This window comes from Balaenoptera borealis (genome assembly GCF_965194805.1).
Source record: "Balaenoptera borealis genome assembly, chromosome: 9".
Lineage (NCBI taxonomy): Eukaryota > Metazoa > Chordata > Mammalia > Artiodactyla > Balaenopteridae > Balaenoptera > Balaenoptera borealis.
Window position 1 is genome coordinate 36,385,935 of NC_138873.1, and position 21,663 is coordinate 36,407,597.

Consider the following 21,663-nt stretch of genomic DNA (forward strand, 5'->3'; position numbering starts at 1 on the left):
AGTCATTAGGTCCTGCCACATCTACTCCCCCCCGCGCCCCCCCCCCCCCGCCGGTAGCTCTCAATTCCACTGTCTCGCCCACAATCTCCAGTTTCTACCTTTCTTAGTTGACAGCCTCATCATCTTCACATGACCATGCCAGAAGCCTCCAGGCTGGCATCACTGGCATCTTTCCATAATAAAAACTTGCCTGCATGTTAAAGCCTGGGTGACCTTCCTAAAACAAGAACTTCTGCCACTCTCCTAACTCACATTCCTCAGGGCTTGCCATCACCGATAGGATAAACTTGAAACTCTTTGGTATGTAAAGACCTTCAACACTAGGCAGGCCTTTGGTTTTCCACTTCTCAAGCCACTCCTCCCCACATAGTATTTCAGTCATGCTTAAATGTCTAGGGTTCCCTGAATGCACCATAACCCCGCTCATGTCTCTGTACCTTTGCTGAAAATGCTGGCCTCTTGACTCAAGCACCATCTCCTCAGGTAGGCGCTCTCTGGTGTTCACAGAACAACGTGCACTGATCACTACAGAACCAAACACGTTATGCTGGAATGGGTTGGGTCATCGTTTCTCCCACATGCAAGTTCTCTAAGGATAAGGACTCTGTTTTATCAGTCTGTTCTGTCTCAACACATGACACAAATGGTCCCATAAACACATGGTGAGTGATGAAAGCCATGGCTTTCCCCTCAGGGAACATGCAGTCAAATCAGAAAAAGAAAACATACAAAAATATGAAAACTACATGAATGTAAAAATCAGTAAAAGACAGTTTTCCTTCTCATTTCTCATCCTACCTTTCCCATTCACTCTCAACAAAAACTTACATCCTTCTTTACAGAGAAAAAAAAAGGAGTCATCAGGTATGAATTTTCTCAACTTCCTTGCCCCCAGCCCCCCTCTACTACAAACCGGATCCCCTTGCTTAACTCTACAGTCTGTCCCATCACTCCCAACCCACATTCTAACTGAAGCCAAAATTCTCTCTCACGGTATTCCTTTACTGCCAAAAGAGTTACTTTCAAAGAATTCCCCAACAATATACCTAAGAATAATCATCAATTTATAAAAATTACTGTTTAAAAACAAGAGCTTTCCCCTAGAAAAGGTGTCACTTTGGGGACGAAGTCGAAAACCATCTGGAAGAAAACCAAATGGCTTCTATTTTAATTATAGGTCAGGTTTAAGTTGTCCTTTCACTTACTGACAGCTCCTGATAATGAGATAATGATTTCTTCTACCTCACTAGTATTAACCTTAAGTCATTTATATTCTCAAAGTGGCAGCAGTTTATACAAAACAGCAGTTTCACTGCAAACACTTGAATACAAATGGCTTACGAAACTTATTCTATGATAAGTGGAAACCAATGATGCTGTCATCGTAAGTAAAAGCCATCAGACTGGTGATGCTCACCTAATTCTGTCGAGGATTCATGAAACAGATTAAAGGTATAATACACATTCTTTAATAAGGTGAGAGGAAGAAGGCAAAGAGATGGAAGAGGAAGACAGTGAGTAGATTTTCCTTCTTATAATCAGCAGAGAGTGAAAATGAAATGTAAATGACAGTACTGAACATAATGGACCTCAGTTCAGCTTCAGGGTAATTATCCATGTCCTGCTTTTGTTTAAAAATCCTGCTCCCCTTATCAAAGCTTCCCAGTGTTCTACATCTGGTACTGGACAGTAGCTATAGAAACCACTTGTGCTAAAGTTATACAACTATAAACAGCACTAGGCCATTTCCAAACCAAGGACAAGCAGGTCAAAAGTCTGGCATCCAATACTATTAAGGAAAAAAAACCTCTAGCACTATTCTTAATGGGAGCAAGGTAAGGGTTGGAAATCTTCCCCCCTAAACTAGGTATTTACATATAACCTGTACTTGTAAAAAGTTTAATTACTCTGTAAGATATTAACTTACCTAAAATTTGTTAAAATATTTTAATATATATAAAAATCTTTATATCTAGAGTTCTGAAAATGAGTGACATCTAATGATTGAACTTTGACATCTGGCACTCAACACATAATTTCTTTCTAACTAAAAAAAACCATCATGGATATTTGTGCTATCATGTTGATACAGAACTATGAATACTTTCTACATACTCGCCACTAAAACCTATAACTCCATAAAATTCAAAACTTAACCTCAAACATTAAAATACAGACCAACACAGGGGATAAAAATGTAATGACAACTTATTAGTTACTATATCTAAAAGTCAATTAAAGTTAAGAAGAACCTTACTTACCCTAAGCAGCAGAGGATGAGTAACAGACCAAATCATGCATAGACATGAACATACATACTCTTGCTTTAATTTGGAGACAATTCATCTCCTAGGTGACTTCTTAAAATCATCAACAATCCATTAAAAGAAAAATTAATTAAAATACACATGCATTTATATATGTAAACATCAAAACCAAACAAAATTATTTGTTTGCTTAGGGATAAATTCGAGCGTGATAATATTACAAAGGAAAGTAAGGAAGTGATTACCATAAAAGTCAGATTAGTGGTTGTACCTGCAGGAAGAGGTGTTTATGATCAAAAATAGCCACAAAAGGGGGTGCTCCAATAGTCTATAATTCTGACCTTGGTGGTGGTTACACAGATGTTTACCTTACAATTATTCATTAAACTGTACCCTTAGGTTTTGGGCAAAAAAATACACATTAAAATCTCAGGGTTGGGTTCTTGGTGGGTCATGGAGTGAGAAGAAGACACTAGTTTGTGTCTGAATTTGAAAAACACTAGAAAGATAGTTCTAAATTAAATAACCATATGATAAATAAATAAAAATACAAAAAATAGAAAATGTGTCATTTGAGAATTATAAAAAAAGCTCCAGAGGATTATGCTGACTATGAACATAAACTTCCCATTTCCCTAAACTATTCATGCCTTGGACTCCTAGATCATACTTTATATTTTGCAACTGACCTCTGCCTAAGATTCTGTAACAGTGGTTAAAGACTGTTTTACTGCCATGGTTTGAAAATATGAGCATTAGAGCTGGAACATTAAGATGGATGCTCTCTCTGCCTTCAGAAAACTGTTTTTTTCCTGCAAATAAAGGAGTCATATCCAAATAGCATCATAAGTAGAAGGATCCAGGTATCTTAAATGATTCCTTCCTGGAGCTAGTAGGGGATAGACTTTTGCTTTTTCTTGGTTTACCAGAAATAGTAATTTAAAACTATTATGATAGCATTAATTTAACAAAAAATCCAGTTTGGCAAAGTCATTTAGTTGCAGAAGTATAAAAGAAAAAGTCAAGTGATGACTCTGTAAAATTTAAATTCAAGGAAAAGTACCATTAACAGCAAAAGTAATTCATTCAGAACTAAGTAGATGGCATGATCCTTAAAACTGATTTAATACAATATGATATGCAGCATCAGGCTTCTTTCTGTTTTTATAAGCCTTTTTAAAATATCTCAAGTTGAAATATAATTTATAAATAATGCAAATAGCTTCCTTCTGATTTCTAAAGCAAAATAATTTAAAAGACCCTCTTTTTCTCCATCTCTCTCCCTTGCCCTCTCTCTCTCTCACACACACACAGAGACACACACACAGACACACATTTTGATGGTAATGAATACTGTATTATACTACGACCTAGACTCAGTTCTTATCCAACTATCATGTTCTGACTTAGTGTCACCCTGTCTTATTTTTCTCACTGATAAATGAAGTAGCATCTATTTCCCACCAGGCATGTTATAAGATTGAAATACGTCATACCTAATCTCTAATCTTTCATAGCTCTAATCAAAAGGAAAATACCCAACCATCCTGGCAAGAGACAGGCAAAAAACAAAGTATTTCAGAAAGAAAGGTCAACAGGAAGAGACCACCTTTAATTCAAATGGCTGCCAAAGGAAAAAAAATTGACAACATCGATCCTGGGAAAGGATAATGCATGATAGAAACAGGCACAAGCATTATGTCAGCAAAACACCACAGTTTATGATTAGCAACACTACTATCATTCTAATATGGAAACTACTTATACAAAGACTAATTTCTTCCACTTCAAGCCATTCATAAGTCATTTTCTCAAACAAGTGACCTCAGTTTCTCTTCTCTCTCTTCCTCATTTAAAACACTGTTGTTGTTGTTTTAATGTTAATGGTTCTTTTCTCCCTCCACAGCTTTAAAATCTTTCAGTCCTTTAGTCAAGTCTTTCAGTTTTGGCCACCTTCCATTCTGATTAATGAAGCATTCATAGGCTTCATGTTACTGGACTCTTTCATTTGGTCCAAAATAAAAAATTACATTAACTTTCATCACCTGCTACTATGACCTCCCAATATTCTCTACTTTAAATCATGTGAACTATACTGGCTAGCTATAAAAAAAAATAACAACTGATTTACACAATATTATAACTTTAGTCTAAATTAATGTCCATATGGTATCTAAAATTAAATTTATCTATACTTCAGTACTTCTCAAACCACCAGCAGTGTAAGGCAGGATGTCAAGTAAATAAGCTACAAAACAAATAGGGCACATGATGGCACATTTAGTGCAATGACAATTTAAGATAATTTTCTTATATTTAACCAAGTACTATAGCATATAAAAGTTGCATGAATGTTTAAAAAAAAAATTTCAATGAAGTCTTGAAAATGGCTGCTTTGGGTACCCGTTTGTCTATCCAAGTACATTGGTATAAAACACTGAGAGAGTATTATTTTGGGCACTTCACTGAAGACAAACTACTACACTTGATTTCTGAACTATTCTGGACAACTCTAGAGATCAGCATTTTTCTCCTAAGAATTTTATATGAGAAAAATGTTTTATAGGAGTAACCACTGTGACCACAACTATATATAGCAGCATTGACTACATGTTGTATCAACAGGAAAAATAAGATCTAGTAAAAACAAATCACATTCTGCCATGGCCCCATGAGTGATGAGAAAAAACTGGCTTTAAAAGAAACTTGTAACATGCTACTCAAGAACATTTGCCTTTTAATCTTAGCATATTCTAAAGGTAGAATTGTGTTTTGGTAAAGAGGCAACATGATCTAGAAAAAAGGATAGAGAATTTCAGGGACAAAGAGGAGTTCTGGTCTCAAATTGGCCACTTCCTATTTAAGTGGACTGGGCTAGGCCTTGGCCACTTCCTCATCTCTAACAGAGGCAAAATAATAAGGTTAAATGGATGTGAAACCGCTGTAAAAAATAAAGCATTAAAACAGTGTTATTTGTCATTCACTTAGCTTTCAGACTATATCAACAGGGAATAATGACAGAAAACTAGCTTTTCTTAATCAGGCATCTTCATAATTTTAACATGGTTAGCAAGAATTTTCTCCTTTACTACTAATGTTCAGTAAGTCTGAAAACTATAGCCAATAATGTAAAGATACAAAGCTTTATGAAATATCTATATTCTTCAGATATTTTTTACATTTATAACTTATGTTTACATTTTAAAAGGGAGGGGGAGGGAGAACACTTTATAACAACACATCCAGTGGGTCAAAAGTTATACTGAAGTTAAACCTAACAAGTAACAAATCAAAAATGAAGAGACACAGTATACAAAAGTGTAAAAATCTAAAATTAATAGTCTTCCACTGCCAAAATCAACAACACTGAACAAGGTCGAGAATAATTTGTTAGATGTGCATGAGAACTGTTTGACAATTTTATGTCATCACTTTCATTATAAAGGACTGGGATCTTGCTGCAATTACATACACTCCTCTCCATACAAACAGAAGGTAGAAATGAAGTAATTAATTAAAAGCCAAACACGACTAATTTAACATGACAAAGTAATTTCAGTTATAATAAACTCCATACAAGTTAAAACTCACTGATTAAATTTGATCTTATAAAGTGAAGGCCATTTCAAAATATTACAACAGGCTTTCCTTGTTTTATAAATTAATTTGAAAGGACAAAAGTAAAATGATAAAAAGCAACCAAACAAAAATTAACACTGCCTTTATAGGTTTAAAAATATCTAAGGTGAGTGCCCTTATTTATCATTTTTAGATAGGAAAAAGCATTCTCAGAAGCATTCTTAGATCATTCTCTATTTCTTCTTCTGTGTATCAAATTTGCTTAGGGAAATATTATAAATCTACCAAAAAAAATATACTAGACTTTCTTAAACAAATTAAACTCAGGGAAAAGCAAATGTGAAATTGTCCACAATGGGTCTTAAATTTGTCACTAAAACAGAAATGACTGGTTTATTATGGGGCTCCATTAATTATTAAAGCCTTTTCTCTAGATTTTTCTCCTTCCAATTCTTTGGAACAGTGCTTCAAGCCCTCATAATCATCATATGGTGCAAGTACTTTTTATGGAGGCCACAAAATAAAGATTGCTGATGTCATTCACTGTACTTTCTAATATCAAGACTTAAAACTGCAAAATTTATAGGTAATATTTGTTTTTTAAATGTATTAAAATAAACATTAAATAAACAACCTAACTTTATACCTCAACAAACTAGAAAAAGAAGAACAAACAAAGCTCACAGTAGAAGGAAGGAAATAAAGATCAGAGAAGAAATAAGTGAAATAGAGACTAAAAACATAATAGAAAAGATGAATGAAACTAAGAGCTGGTTCTTTGAAAAGATAAATAAAGCTGACAAGCCTTTAGCTAGACTCACTTGGAAAAAAAAAAAAAAAAAGACTCAAATAAGTAAAATCAGAACTGAAAGAAGAAACTTTAAACTGATACCACAGAAATACAAAGGCTCATAAGAGACTACTATCAACACTTATATGCCAACAAATTACACAACCTAGAAGAAATTCCTAGAAACACACAACCTTCTAAGATTGGGTCATGAAGAAATAGAAAATCTGAATAGACCAATTGCTAATAGAAATTGAATCAGTAATCAAAAACTTCCCAACAAACAAAAGCAGAGGACCAGATGTCTTCATTTGTGAATTCTACAAAACATTCAAAGAAGAATTAATACCATCTTTTTCAAACTCTTCCAAAATATACAGGAAGAGGGAACACTTCCAAACTCATTCTACGAGGCCAGCATTACCCACAACCAGACAAGGATACCACAAGAAAAGAAATTACAGACTAATATACTTGATGGATATAGATATACAACTCCTCAACAAAATATTAGCAAACCAAACTCAACGATACATTAAAAGAATCATACACCATGATCAAGTGGAATTTATTCCAGGGATGCCAGAAGAGTTCAATACAAGTCAATAAAACGTGATACACCACATTAACAAAAGGAAGAATAAAATTATATGATCATCTCAACAGATGCAGAGAAAGCATTTGACAAAATTCAACATCCATTTATGATAAAAATTTGTATGGAACTGCAAAAAAGCCCAAATAGCTGAAGCAATCTTGAGAAAGAAGAACAAAGCTGGAGGTATTATGCTCCTTGATTTCAAACTATATTACAAAGCTATATCAATTACAGCAGTATGGTTTTAGCATAAAAACAGACACATAGATCAATGGATGAGAATAGAGAACCCAGAAGTAAATCCACACTTTTATGTTCAATTAATTAATTTATGACAAAAGAGCCAAGAATATACAATGGGGAAAGGACAGTCTCTTCAATAAAGAGTGCTGGGAAGACTGGACAGCCACATGCAAAAGAATGAAACTCTATCCTCTTACATCATACACAGAAATTAACTAAAATGGATTAGAGCCTTGAAGAAAACACAGGTGGTTTCTTGACATCAATCTTGGTGATGATCTTTTGGATATGACTTTAAAAATAAGGCAACAAAAGCAAAAATAAACAAGTGAGACTACATCAAACTAAAAGCTTTCTGCACAGCAAAGAAAACCATCAACAAAATGAAAAGGCAACCTACCGAATGGGAGAAAACATTTGCAAATCATGTATCTGATAAGGGTTAATATCCAAAATATACAAAGAACTCATACAACTCAAAAGCAAAAAATTAAAATAAAAAAAAGGGCAGAGGATCTGAATAGACATTTTTCCAAAGACAACATACAGATGGTCAACAGGCACTTGAAAAGATGCTCAACATCACTAATCACGGAAATGCAAATCAAAACCACAATGAGATATCATCTCACACCTATTAAAATGGCTGTTGGGCTTCCCTGGTGGCGCAGTGGTTGAGAATCTGCCTGCCAATGCAGGGGACACGGGTTCAAGCCCTGGTCTGGGAAGATCCCGCATGCCGCGGAGCAACTGGGCCCATGAGCCACAATGACTGAGCCTGCGCGTCTGGAGCCTGTGCTCCACAACAAGAGAGGCCGCGATAATGAGAGGCCCCGTGCACTGCAATGAAGAGTGGCCCCCACTTGCCACAACTGGAGAAAGCCCTCGCACAGAAATGAAGACCCAATACAGCCATAAATGAATAAAATAAATAAATAAAAATAGTGTTAAAAAAAATCTGTAAAAAAAAAAAAAATGGCTGTTATCCAAAGGAAATAACAAATGTTTGTGAGGATAAAAAGGAAAGGGAACCTGTGTGAATTTTTGGAAGGAAGGTAAATTGGTGCAGCCACGATGGAAAACAATATGAAGACCCCTCAAATTAAAAACAGAACTAACATATGACCCAGCAATTCCACTTCTGGGCATTTACCTTATGAAAATGAAAACCCTAATCTGAAAAGATACATACACCCCCACATTCAGTGCAGCATTATTTACAACAGCCGAGATATGGGAGCAAGTTGTATGTTCATCGATGGATGAATGGATAAAGCAGACGTGATATGTATAATAGAATACTCCTCAGCCATAAAAAAAGAATGAAATCTTTCCATTTGCAACAACATGGATGGACCCTGAGGGCGCTAAGCAAAGTGAAATAAGACAGAAAAAGACAAACGCCATATGATCTCACTTATATGTAGATTCTAAAAAACAAAACAAACAAAAAAATGAAGCTTATTAAGACAGAGAACAGATTGATAGTTGTCCGGGGGTTAGAGGTGGGAGACAGTGGAGGGGGCCAAAAAGTACAAACTTCCACCTATAAAATAAATAAGCCATGAGGATGTAATGTACAGCATGGTAACTAGTTAATAATAGTGCATTGCGTATCTGAAAGTTGCTAAGAGAGTAGATCTTGAAAGTCCTCATCATGAGAAAAAAAAATTTGTAACTATGTATGGTGATGGATGTTAACTAGACTTACTGTGGTGATCATTTCATAATGCATACAAACATTGAACCATGATGTACAGATGAGAAATATGTCAATTATACCTCATTAAGAATGCTAATGTCACTCACTTTACTTTCTCATTTCAAGACTAAAACTACAAAATCTATAGGTAATATTTGTTTTTTATACGTATTACTCATGTGGCTGGCACATAAATGTTAGCTATTATTATTACTAACTCAAATAAGTACACTAAGTGCTGTGATTTCTAAGAGCTGTAACGTTACTATCTGAATTATCAAATGTCTTACTACTTCCCTCAAAATATAAAAGACATGAGAAGTGACTGGGAGAGTATGTAAAAAGCATACTCTAACATACAACAGAAGGCTTTTATTCAATGTGACAGATACTGATAATCAGTGTTATGGACTGAATTGTGTGCCTCAAAATTCGTATGTTGAAGTCCTAACCCCCAATATTTCTGTACTTGGACATAGGGCCTTAAAGGAGGTGAATGAAGTTAAATGAGGACATCACTGTGGGGTGGCAATCCAATAGCACCGATGTCTTTATAAGAGGAAGAAACATCAGCAGTGTGTATGTACAGAGGACACAAAGAGAAGACGGCTGTCTACAAGCTAGGAAGAGAGGTCTCATCAGAAACTAAACCTGCTGGCTTTGGACTTCCAGCCTCCAGAACTGTGAGAAAATCAAGTTCTTTTATTTAAGCCACTCTGTCTGCAGTATTCTGTTATGGCAGGCTGAGTAGACTACAGTTAATTTAAAAAGTCAGTAAAAGCAGGAAAAAATTAAAATGCTTTGTTAATATATTAAACATCTTATTTCAACTTAAAAAATTGTATATTCAGGGACTTCCCTGGTGGTCCAGTGGTTAAGACTACGCTTCCACTGCAGGGGGCATGGGTTCAATCCCTGGTCGGGGAACTAAGATTCCACATGCTGCGTTATCAATCTTTTGATACAGAATTAAGACCTGCAAAGATGCCCAGTTTTGGCTTCTGTAAAATGAAGCAAGAACTTAGACTCTTACAAAGCAACCTCAGTACAGAAACCTGGATTGCAGTAACTTTTTTCCAACCTGCTATAGTTATCTCAACCATTTCCAATACAAGACTCTAAATTTTTTAGCAATTCACTTTGTCCTATCTTTCTAAAGCATTCATATTTGTTTCTACAGAAATGACAACTTTATTCTTCCATTCATATTTCACTGGTCTAACTAGTATTTAATTAGATTATATAAATGCCATAGCAAATATAACTGGCATAAACAGCTCACAGGAAAAACACAAGTGACTCACAATAGACAATTCATCTGTTAAGTACAGAAGTGTACAGATATAGTAGAGACCAAGTAACTCACTAGCTCAAAGTATCTGACCTATTCTAGGCATCATGCATTGTGTTTTAGAGCAGGAATAGCCAGTACTGGTTAATCAACTGAGTTAGAAATGAGGTTAGTTAAGAGGGCTTCTATGGTACAGTCCTCCCTTGGCATCCACAGGAGATTGGTTCCAGGACCCACTGTGGATACCAAAATTGGCAGATGCTCAAGTCTGAGAGTCGGGTCTCGGCATCCACGGGTTCCGCATGCTCAGTTTCAACCAACTGTGGATCGTGTACCACATTTAGGATGCACAGTTTGGCTGAATCTGTGGATGTGGAACCCTCGGATAGGGAGGGCTTACCACATATCCAAATAAATGGTGGCCATTTTAAATGATCGCTTTGGAAGGTTGTCACTGTGTCAAACAATCTGAAAACTCCTCTTTTGGAATTTCTGAAAACTGCTTATGTTTTAAACGTTTAATGGTAAACTGTCATCCTTGGAATGAGATTTGACTTCCAAAAAACATTAAGTGACCTGTCTGGTATAAAATGTGAGCAGCAAAGTCCAGCAATATAATTTGAAGAAAAGCAAGGTGTACTATAAAGTAAAATAACTGTTTAATATATTTCTTCTTTAAATGTAAATCTAAAAGTTTTAGGAACATGCTGAATAATTATGACATAAGTATACTGAGTACAAGATGCCACTCCAAGAATATCTGCTATTTGCATATAAACGTCTAGTATTTGTTTAAAATGACTATCAGACACTCATTTTAATTACATCACATATACCTTTACATACGTATGTATGTGTGTACACAAATACATACATACACATATACGTAAGAGTGGACACCAATCAACTTTATACACACCCACACACACACACATACGTATATGTATATATACACATAGCTTAGCCTTCAGAAATGCCCTGATACTGGAGCCCAATTATTGAGGAAATTTTGTCACATTGAAGATTCTGAACCTTACTCTGTTATAAAAATGAGTCACTAAAATTTTTGCATCAAGAAGTGACTTAATGAATGCAGTGTTTTAGGAAGATTTATTTAACATGTAAGAACTAGAGGTGTGAAAAATGGAAGGAGAAAGGTAATTTAGGAGATTATCAGCATAAACCAGGTATATGGTAATAAGGGTCTAAATTAGAGACAGACAGGAAATGGAAACTAAAAGGACAAAAACAAGAAATATGTAAAATAATATATGCAAAAGGGACTGTACAAGCATTAGTTTTTATTATTGTGAAAGAACCCATAAGCTGTGAAGTAGATGAAAAAAATCAAATGCAGAGTAAGGATGAGTAAGACAAAATCCTCAGGCAGTAACATCCTGTTCTTTTCCCCTTGCCCTACAAATCCAAAACAAAGATGGGGCTTACTCAAATTTCTAGTGAATATGGAAGAGCTTTGGTTGTCAATCAAGATAAGTACAGCCCAAGGAGCATTCTGTAGATTTAATGAAGCTCCATTATGAGGTATTATTCATATCAATTCTGATCTGGATATGAAGTAACAGATGTTTTGTTCTTTCTTCTCAAGCTTAAATGAATTATGTGTGGGGGAGAAAGAGAAAGAAAAAGAGAGAGAGAACACGTGTCGGACCCTAACAGATGGGGGCAAATTACTTTCTCCTTTATACAAAGTGACATTTTCTCTTTAGTATAGTCTGCAATCAAGTAGGTTCTGCTTTTGGAGAGAAACGGTAACTAGTACATTGCTAATTAGACAATGGTTGTTTAATTAAGAGTGCTCTGTTTTATAACTGCGTTAGCCCAAGGATGTCAAATAAGCCTGAAAAGTAAAGGTCAACTTTTATTTCTAGTCTTCAACTTCTATATTCTATTCCTACCCTCTAAACTCCACCAAAGGCCACAAACCTGTTCAACTTTTGCCTCTTCCTGAACTCGTCAATAATTTTTAAAAAAATCAAGGACTAACATTTCCAAACTTCATTAGAGGAAAACTAGAAAAATCTACTTCTAATTCTTCCAGAATTTATCTGAAAAATACTAGGATAATTTACCTCAAATTCCTTCACCTTTTCCATCGTTATCAAGCGCCTTGATGTGTGACTGGAAAGCTTCTGCTCACAGTTGCTGATGAGTTTCAAGCAAGGGTGCCAGGGTACCATCTCTTCAGTGTATCTGAAGAAAGAACAGCTGACTGTTAGGAACACTCACATGTGCGCCCCGCAAAGGATCACCATGGGGGTTATCCAGGGTGGTATGGGACGTCCTCCCACTACATGCTATACCATTTTATTTCACATACGTTAATTGTCCATATAATCCATAAACAATCTGCATTTTTAAAAAGCAAAGTATTTAACATTACCACATCCAAAGAAAGTAGTTTAATTTTTTTACCTGTATAATGAGGATGAGAGAGAACACAAGTATGTTTTATTGAAGAATGCCAAGCATTTAAACCACAAAAATACAAGATGACAATTCTACCCTAAAGGATCCCACAAGAGCACATAAGACAGACAGAAATACATTCCACAACAACCCCCTAACATTCATGAGGGACTGATTCAACTGGGGATTTTTATAAATTCCCAAAGTAAAGTCCACTACAGCATATACCCCTTTAAAATGAAATGTCCCTGCAAAATTTTTTATGACATCTTGAGACCTCTATTAACCTTGTTATATAAGATTATTCAGATAAACTACCACTAAACTAAACACTACAGATGACATCAATCCGCTGCCATGAAATAAAACCAAAGTTATGATAAAGAGCAGTGGTGCCTGCTGCTCTACAGCACATGTACTTAGTGAATGAAGATGACGACACCTAGAAAGCAGGACAGTCAGGGTGCAGTAGTTCAGAACTTCATGTCTGATAGGTTGTTGGCACTAATCTTGGTAGAAGAAACAGGTAACAAATGTGGGGAAAACAGTTATGGAGCAGAATTCAGAAGAACAGCAGGAGAGAGGGCTCACTAGGTAGGGGCACCTTTAAGAACACTGTGACTGCCAGTTTTTATTTTTCCTTTGCAAACCTTCATATGTTTCTAGATAAACAGCCTGCAAACATTTCTTATACGGGAAATCTTAAAGCTCTGATCCAAAACGGGAAAGGTGGTGATCAGTGCTTCCTGTAAAGGACCACCATCCGACCAGCCAATTCTAATGCATCAACACCGTCTTCCCCACCACTCGTTCACTGATTTCTCTAGGTCCCTGTGACCTTCAACAAGCTCTCCCTCATTACCTTGACCACATGCTCAAAACTTTCAGCACCCACTTACCTAGCAACATTCATAATGCACTTCACTTCATTATCAGTGGAAGGAATTCTCTTGAAGTCATTCTCTGCCTCCCTCCTTAGGGCTTTCCAACAAATAATGGCCATTTCAGATTTCATCTCACCTAATAATTCTCTAATGTTCACTATACAGTCAGAAATGTTGTGCTCCTATAACATTAAGTTGATGTCAAATTTGGAGTCTTCATACAAAGCATTTATGATATGAAAGAATACATTCTATACCATAGTTGACAGACTTAAGTAATGGTAACAAAGAGAAGATATAGTTTTGACCTTAGGCTTGCAAACATCAGGGTTTATAAATGTCTGAAATTGTCAAATTTAGTAATGTACCCTTTTTTAAAGAAAATAAATCTTATTTCTTGGCAAAGGAAAAGGTATTTTTATTAAATTTTATTTATATACCTTTTATTGACAAGGTATTTTTATTAAAATGTTTCTTAAATGTATACAAACATAAATTCCTCATGCTTATATAATTTATATAACTATAAAACCCAAAACAAATTTATAAATTAAATCAAAGTACAAAACCAATACAATTTTAATTAATATTTATGACATGAATAATGCTAAACTGGTGAAACTAAGTCACTGGCATTTGGCTTAACAGCAGAAAAACATTTACACGTTCTAGATTATTTTTTGACTTGATCTTTGAGTTTAAGCATGAAAGGACATCATTTAGGTCATCATTATCATTAACAAACTTGTTTTTAACCACTACTCTATTATATGAATGAGCCAAACAATTTAACAGTGTACTCCCAAAATATCACACTAAAAAATAAAAAACAGCAGTTAAAAATTATTTACTATATATTTACTAACATATTTCATACTAATGGACTGTTTGCAATCTGTTAAGTAGAAGCTATAACTCTGTACTATGCCTAGACTATTATGATAGTATGGTATCTTAATTCCTTGTTTTTAGTACTATTCCCCTATAATCTAAGCGTCTATTTAAAATCTAAATCAGCCAGAATAGGTAAATCCACAGAGATAGATAAGTGGTTGCTAGGGACAAGAGCAGTAGTGACTGCTTATGCATACAGGGTTTCTTTTTGGGATGATAAAAATGTTCTAGAGGGCTTCCCTGATGGCGCAGTGGTTACGAATCCACCTGCCAATGCAGGGGACACGGGTTCAAGCCCTGGTCCGGGAAGATCCCACATGCCGCGGAGCAACTAAGCCCGTGCACCACAATTACTGAGCCTGCGCTCTAGAGCCCATGAGCCACAACTACTGAGCCCGTGCACCACAACTACTGAAGCCCGCACGCCTAGAGCCCATGCTCCGCAACAAAGAAGCCTGCGCACCGCAACGAAGAGTAGCCCCCACTTGCTGCAACTAGAGAAAGCCCACATGCAGCAACGAAGACCCGACACAGCCAAAAATAAATAAATAAATAAATAAATAAATAAATAAATAAAATAAACTTATTTAAAAAAATGTTCTAGAATTAGACAGTGGTGATGGTTGCATAACTTTGAGGTTATATTAAAAACCATAGAGTTGTACACTTTAAAAGGGTGACTTTCATGGTATACAAATTATATTTCAATCTTTTTTAAAAAAGCAAAAAAAAAAAAAAAAGTGTATAGGTCCCTAGCTTTTCCATCAATCAATTTTGACAGTCATTTATTTTCCTGTGAATCTTCATGACTCAAGCTAACTCTTCCCAAATGTCATTAGAGTTTCACTTCGCATTTGAGAAACAGATTTTGTGCTGATTGGAGCACTTACTGAAAACAATTTAAAGAATCACTTTTCTGTTTCCTGTATGAAAGATGAAAAACAACATGTTCTGTTTTGTGTGGCTCTGAGCCACCACAAAATTCATTTCATCACAATTAAAATTTATCCCCAAATCTTACTTTGGAGTACTTTATTAGACTTCTTCACTTTGTCATCATTTTTATCACAAGCACTAGCAGTTGGATTTCTAGTAAAGGACATCCTTCACAAAGAAACACATTTTCTAATCACTTCAAGAGCATTATCTGTGTATAAATCACAATTAGAAAACAACACATAGGGATATGTGGAACCTGGGCAAAAAGCTACACTCACTCAACAGCTTAGCAACTCCTATAATATCAAATAGACGAGTTGAATGTATGCCCTGCCCAAATCAATGTTACACAGATCTTCAGGGTCATTTGCAAATAGTTGAAATTGTGAATAATAAACTCACAAATACCAAAAGTCAAGAATAATTTTATGTGGTAAGTCTCTATGAGTAATAAGTAAACTACTAGGAGAGCACATATGAAGGATTGATGAATTCTGCTTAGAAGGTTTCAGAAAGCGTCACAGAGGTGGTAACAATTAAGTCAGGCCTTGAAAGATGACTAGAATTTTAGGGCTGAGGAAAGAAGAAACAGTATATCAAGCAATGGGTACAGAATAAATAAAGGTTGAAGGACATAACATATACAGAGTGTCTTGATGCTAGCCCAAAATACAATATACTAGAGTGGGGAGAATCTGCACTAGAGGAAGCAGAAGTTTGTTGAGTAGCAGTTTCTTCACCACAATTTAAATTACCAAATAGTGAGAAAATCCTTTTTCAATCATCAGTTCTGACAATTCTTCACAAATAACTAAGCTGTTAGGTAGTATTTTGTTTTTATCGTCTTATACCTTTCAAAATGTCTTGGGTTTTAAAAAAAATAAAAATGTTCTGGGTTTAATGAATAATACCTTAACTTGATTATAATGTGCAAGTCTTATTTTTAAACTTCAATCATATAACAGGATTTGGCTGAGTAAATTAATTCAATAGTAGGACTAAAAGCCTACATTCACTATACCAAAAATACAAAAGTTTTCAAATTAAGCTGTGCTAAGGTACAATTTTTAAATGAATTCTTTATTCCTAGTCTAATAAAAAGCTATACTTGCAATACAACATAACCAAACTAATTCTAAATTGTTTAATTCAGAAGCAAGAACATTATTTCAAACTTTTGCAGATGACTTTAGTTTTAAGTTCATCTAATACTGTGTTATTTTAAAAAGAGTAAATACTTTGGATTATGTTTACTGCAAAAGTGTAAATAGTTCATTCCCTAATATAAACTCAAGACAAACTAAGTTCATTAATAAGATCACTTTGAGTTAAGGGGAGGAGAAGGCACAAAAGAAGTCTAGTTATGAACATCAGAAGACCTGACAAATAAGTCAGGGAAGTAAATGCCATAGTAGTCTTTCCATGTGTGTCCTAGCCTGGATGAAATTTGTCCTTTGATAAAACATCTAAGGTAAAAAAAAAAAAAAAAGTGACAAAAACATGCTTCCCTTTTTTACTTCTAAAAAATCCCTTTGGTTATATGGACTTGGAAATTTCCCCTTGTCGAAAATTATTAAAAGAGAAGTCACTGAAGAAATATCCAGTGGCCATTTTTTAAGGTCTTCAGAAATACTAAAATAGTTGAAAGTGCCTCCAGTTTGACTTTTTATAAAAAAGAAATAAATAAAAGAATTACACAAGATATTCATAACCACATTTAATTTCAATTATAATTAAATAATAAACTACAAAATGGTAGAAAATCAGAAATGCCAGAATATAAGAAACACACAAAAACTAATGAGGATATTTCAAAAGGACAGAGGAGCCACCTCAGAGGGACTCCTGCTGATCATAAATCTGGGACAATTTGAACAACAAAATAATGATAGTAATAAATTATAACCCAATGAATAATATAGGAATCTATGACTCCATACCAATATAAATTAATAAATTAATGGGAGGGAAGGGAAAACTAATCCTTATAGTAGAATGCCAACTTAAAATGCAGAAGGAATGATGGAATAGAAAAGTCATCATTATGGTGGTTGTCAACAATAGAGTTGTCAATGTGAGTAGTCACCTGATGAAGAACAAGATATTGGTGTAATCTTGTGATACCTCCCCCTGGGAAATAGTAATCGAGAAGAACATGATAACTCACAGCAGAGAAACCTGACAGAGAACAACATGACCAGATGATCAAGTTTAAGACATCCAGTAGAGGTTGGCTCTGTGTGCCCCACAATGCAGTGCACTAAGAGCACAGTATCATTTTTGTGGTATTTCTACCAAGAGCATTGCCTGAGTCTGGTCAAGGAAGAAACATCAGATGGACCGGGTTAGGGGTCAACCTTCACAATATAAGCCCCGTACTCTATAAAACTGTTAAGGACACAAAAGATAAGGAAAGATTGAGGAAATATTCTAGACTGGAGGAGAACGACATGATGGGTCAATGCAATACATTTTCCTAGATAGAATGCAATCAGCAATATCTGACTGGGGTCCATGATCTGGACAGCAGCACTATCAATGCTGATTTCCAGACTTCAGGGGTTGATGGTGATTTGACAACAATGCTCTTGCTTCTGAGAAATGCAATGAAATATGCAGGGGTGATGGGGCATCATATCTGCAACTTCTCAAATAGTTCCAAAAAAGATTAATGATAATGGGCATGTGATTAATGTAATGGGTGAGGAAAGGGGGGTAGAGGAGGTGTATGTTAATAGTTGGAAAATTTGGATGGGGGAGAGATGGGAGTTTTTTGCATTTGAAACTTGTCTGTAAATTCGAAATATATTTCAAGTAAATTTTTAAAAATTCCAGCTCTGAAAACTTGAATTAAAACAAAAAGACAAGTTAGTTTGCTGCTGGAGTTCAGCTTGTCTAAGGCAGAAACCACTTGAGAATAAAAATAAATATGCTCTTCTCTGAAAATATTAATGAAACACCATCTATCACTTCACATACCAGACACCTGAGATCTTGGCAAGATGTTGAATTATGTGAACAGCACTAGGAATAACGAAAACAATAAACTAGCTAGCTTTTAGCTTTAGACAAGTCATTTCACTCCTTGGAATTAATTTCTCTTATTTCCAGAATTAAGAAATAATTTATTTCTTAACAGAACATAAGCCCTGTGTTAAGGGGTATGGGTATGAATGTGTACAGTCTTATTAGCTGATAAACAAGATGCAAAACTAAAGTTAGGTCATGGCTTCCCTGATGGTGCAGTGGTTAAGAATCTGCCTGTTGGGCTTCCCTGGTGGCGCAGTGGTTGAGAATCTGCCTGCTAATGCAGGGAACACGGGTTCGAGCCCTGGTCTGGGAAGATCCCACATGCCATGGAGCAGCTGGGCCCGTGAGCCACAACTACTGAGCTTGCGCGTCTGGAGCCTGTGCCCCGCAACGGGAGGGGCCGCGATAGTGAAAGGCCCGCGCACTGCGATGAAGAGCGGTCCCCGCACCGCGATGAAGAGTGGCCCCCGCTTGCCGCAACTGGAGAAAGCCCTCACACGAACCGAAGACCCAACACAGCCAAAAATAAATAAATAAAGTAGCTATAAAATTAAAAAAAAAAAAAAAAAAGAATCCGCCTGTCGATGCAGGGGACATGGGTTCGAGCCCTGGTCCGGGAAGATCCCACATGCCGTGGAATAACTAAGCCTCTGCGCCACAACTACTGAGCCTGTGCTCTAAAGCCCATGAGCCACAACTACTGAAGCCTGTGTGCCTAGAGCCTGCGCTCTGCAACAAAAGAAGCCACCTCAATGACAAGCCCGCACTCCGCAACGAAGAGTAGCCCCTGCTCGCTGCAATTAAAGAAAAGCCCACACGCAGCAACGAAGACCCAATGCAGCCAAAAAATAAATAAATAAATTTATTTAAAAATAATAATAATAATAAAATAAAGTTAGGTCATGGTAGCTCCCAATGAAACATTTATAAAAGAAACAACAAAAAAGCATAGCTTCCAACTGCTGAGGGACCATCCACCATTATGAAAAGACAAACAAGATAACACTGGTCTAAAATGCTTTTTGTACAATTATGTATAGTAAATATAGAAATTAAAATAATTTCTAAAAAAAGATATCTATAGCATATTGAACAAATAGCCAAATTTTCAGCTTGACACTGCCTTTCAAATCTAAAGATCCTGTTTTGCCAACACATCTTGTCTTTCATTGTTGGTGTACACAGCTCTGTTTATAATTAATAATTACTGAATAATAAAACCCAAACCAATAATGTTGAACATAATCAGGGTTTTAAATATATGCATAGCTCTTAGTTTGTTTGGTCTTAGCTTTTAAAAAAGATTTTACTGCACTTACGGTGATCATAAGAGCCAATATATATTCAAGCTAACTAGCAGTTGATAGATGAATCACTCAGCTAAGTTGTTAAAATTTATCTAAGTTTATGGCCTGGCAAAAGAGCTATTGAACACACAGGCCCCGAGCTAAGTATGATATACAACAGGGGCAAACTTTTGCTCTTACAGGCCAGATAGTAAATATTTTAGCCTTTGTGGACCACATGTGTTTCTGACACATATTCTTCTTTGTTGTTTTTTTCTTTTCTAACAACCCTTTAAATAGGTAAAAACCAGTCTTAGCTCAAGTGCCTTACAAAAACAGGCTGAAAACCATATCAGGCTCACAGGCTGTAGTTTGCCAACCCCTGATGTAAAATAAAAAGTTCAAAGCAATTCAATCAATAAGAAGAAGGGGCCTGTTTTATGCAGCGTGTTGGTAAATGAAGGCCATCATACACATTAAACACAAAGATATTTACTCTGAATATGATTAGAGACAGGGAAAAAAAGTATGCTAGATATACAAATACCATAAGAAAAAGTAAAATTATTTAATATTTTAAATAATTAAAAGTAAAATTATTTAATATTACATACTCTGGTGTGTACACTGGTAACCAATAGACTAGTCTTCCACCTAATACGAGGGTCTCAGCTGCAAAGTTTAACAGGTCAAAAAACATATCACTCAGATGATAACTCAAGGAAACAGGAACGTGGCTTTCTGGACTAGACAAAGAAAACGAAATTTCAAAATCAGTGAAAAACTTAAAAACCAGTGAAAAACTTTAAGACTATTAAACTAAGCTAATTAAAAAAAAGCAATATGCTTCTTCCCAAAGTAGTAACATACCATATTTAACTTTTACTTACCATTTTTCTATCCCCTTTGGTATTTCCTTCTGTGAACCTGTTCTTCTTGTAGACTCTCTAATACCATATGGAGCTAGACAGAAAACAGAGGTAACACGGATAGTCAAAAGTCACCTAATCACCACTGCGAGGCAGATGGACATCATGTGCCTCCAGATGTGACACCCTGAGAAGGACACATCACCTATGCAATATTCCAGCTGAGAATGAATAACAAGAGGGACATTCTATTTAAAACACTGGGAGGGCAGGCAAGCAGGTGACTGTATTCTTCAAAATGTCAATGTCATAAAAGACAGAGAAAGGTCGTGAAAATGTTACAAATTAAAGGGGGTTAAAAGATATGACTACTAAAGGCAATACCTGACACTAGGCTGGATACTGCACTTCAGGGAAAAACATGCTATAAAGGATATTACTGGGTCAATTGACAAAACTGGATGAGAAACTACAGATTAAAGAATTAGCGATTCACTGAAATTGGTAACTGTACTTTGGCTATCTAAGAGACTATCCCTATTCTTAGGAAATATACACTGAAGTATGGGTAGGGTGAAGGGCCATGATGTATACAACTTACTCTCAATTGATCAGGAAAAAAATTACGTATTTTTATAAATACACATAGAGAGTGAGAGCAAATAATAAAGCAGATTATTAATAAAAAGTCACTCAATTTTCAAAAGTATATTCATACTGATATTCATACTTGCTAATTTTTCTTTTGTTAGATTTGAAAATATCTAAGTTACCAAAGAACTGAAAAGGTCTGAGATGGAAGGGTTGAGATACTATATGCCACTATATACAGATTTACTGCCAAATACTATAGAAAAGGCAGAT

The 21,663-nt window shown here is 35.6% G+C and overlaps 1 protein-coding gene across 10 annotated transcripts in view; it reads right to left on the reverse strand.

Annotated features, from left to right (window-relative positions):
• The window catches only part of TRMT11 (tRNA methyltransferase 11 homolog), a 73,327-nt gene that overhangs the window by 16,488 nt on the left and 35,176 nt on the right, over positions 1–21,663 (reverse strand). For 8 of the 10 annotated variants that reach the window (XM_082406203.1, XM_082406204.1, XM_082406201.1 and 5 more), the window contains 3 exons: positions 20,821–20,893; positions 20,545–20,676; positions 12,561–12,681 (listed from right to left, as the gene is read on the reverse strand). In XM_082406203.1, the coding sequence (XP_082262329.1) occupies positions 12,561–12,681; positions 20,545–20,676; positions 20,821–20,893 (326 nt within the window). Of the gene's footprint in view, positions 1–53; positions 590–12,560; positions 12,682–13,796; positions 13,964–20,544; positions 20,677–20,820; positions 20,894–21,663 lie in introns of those variants that run through there. The other 2 variants (XM_082406205.1, XR_014248702.1) reach the window with 2 other exon arrangements.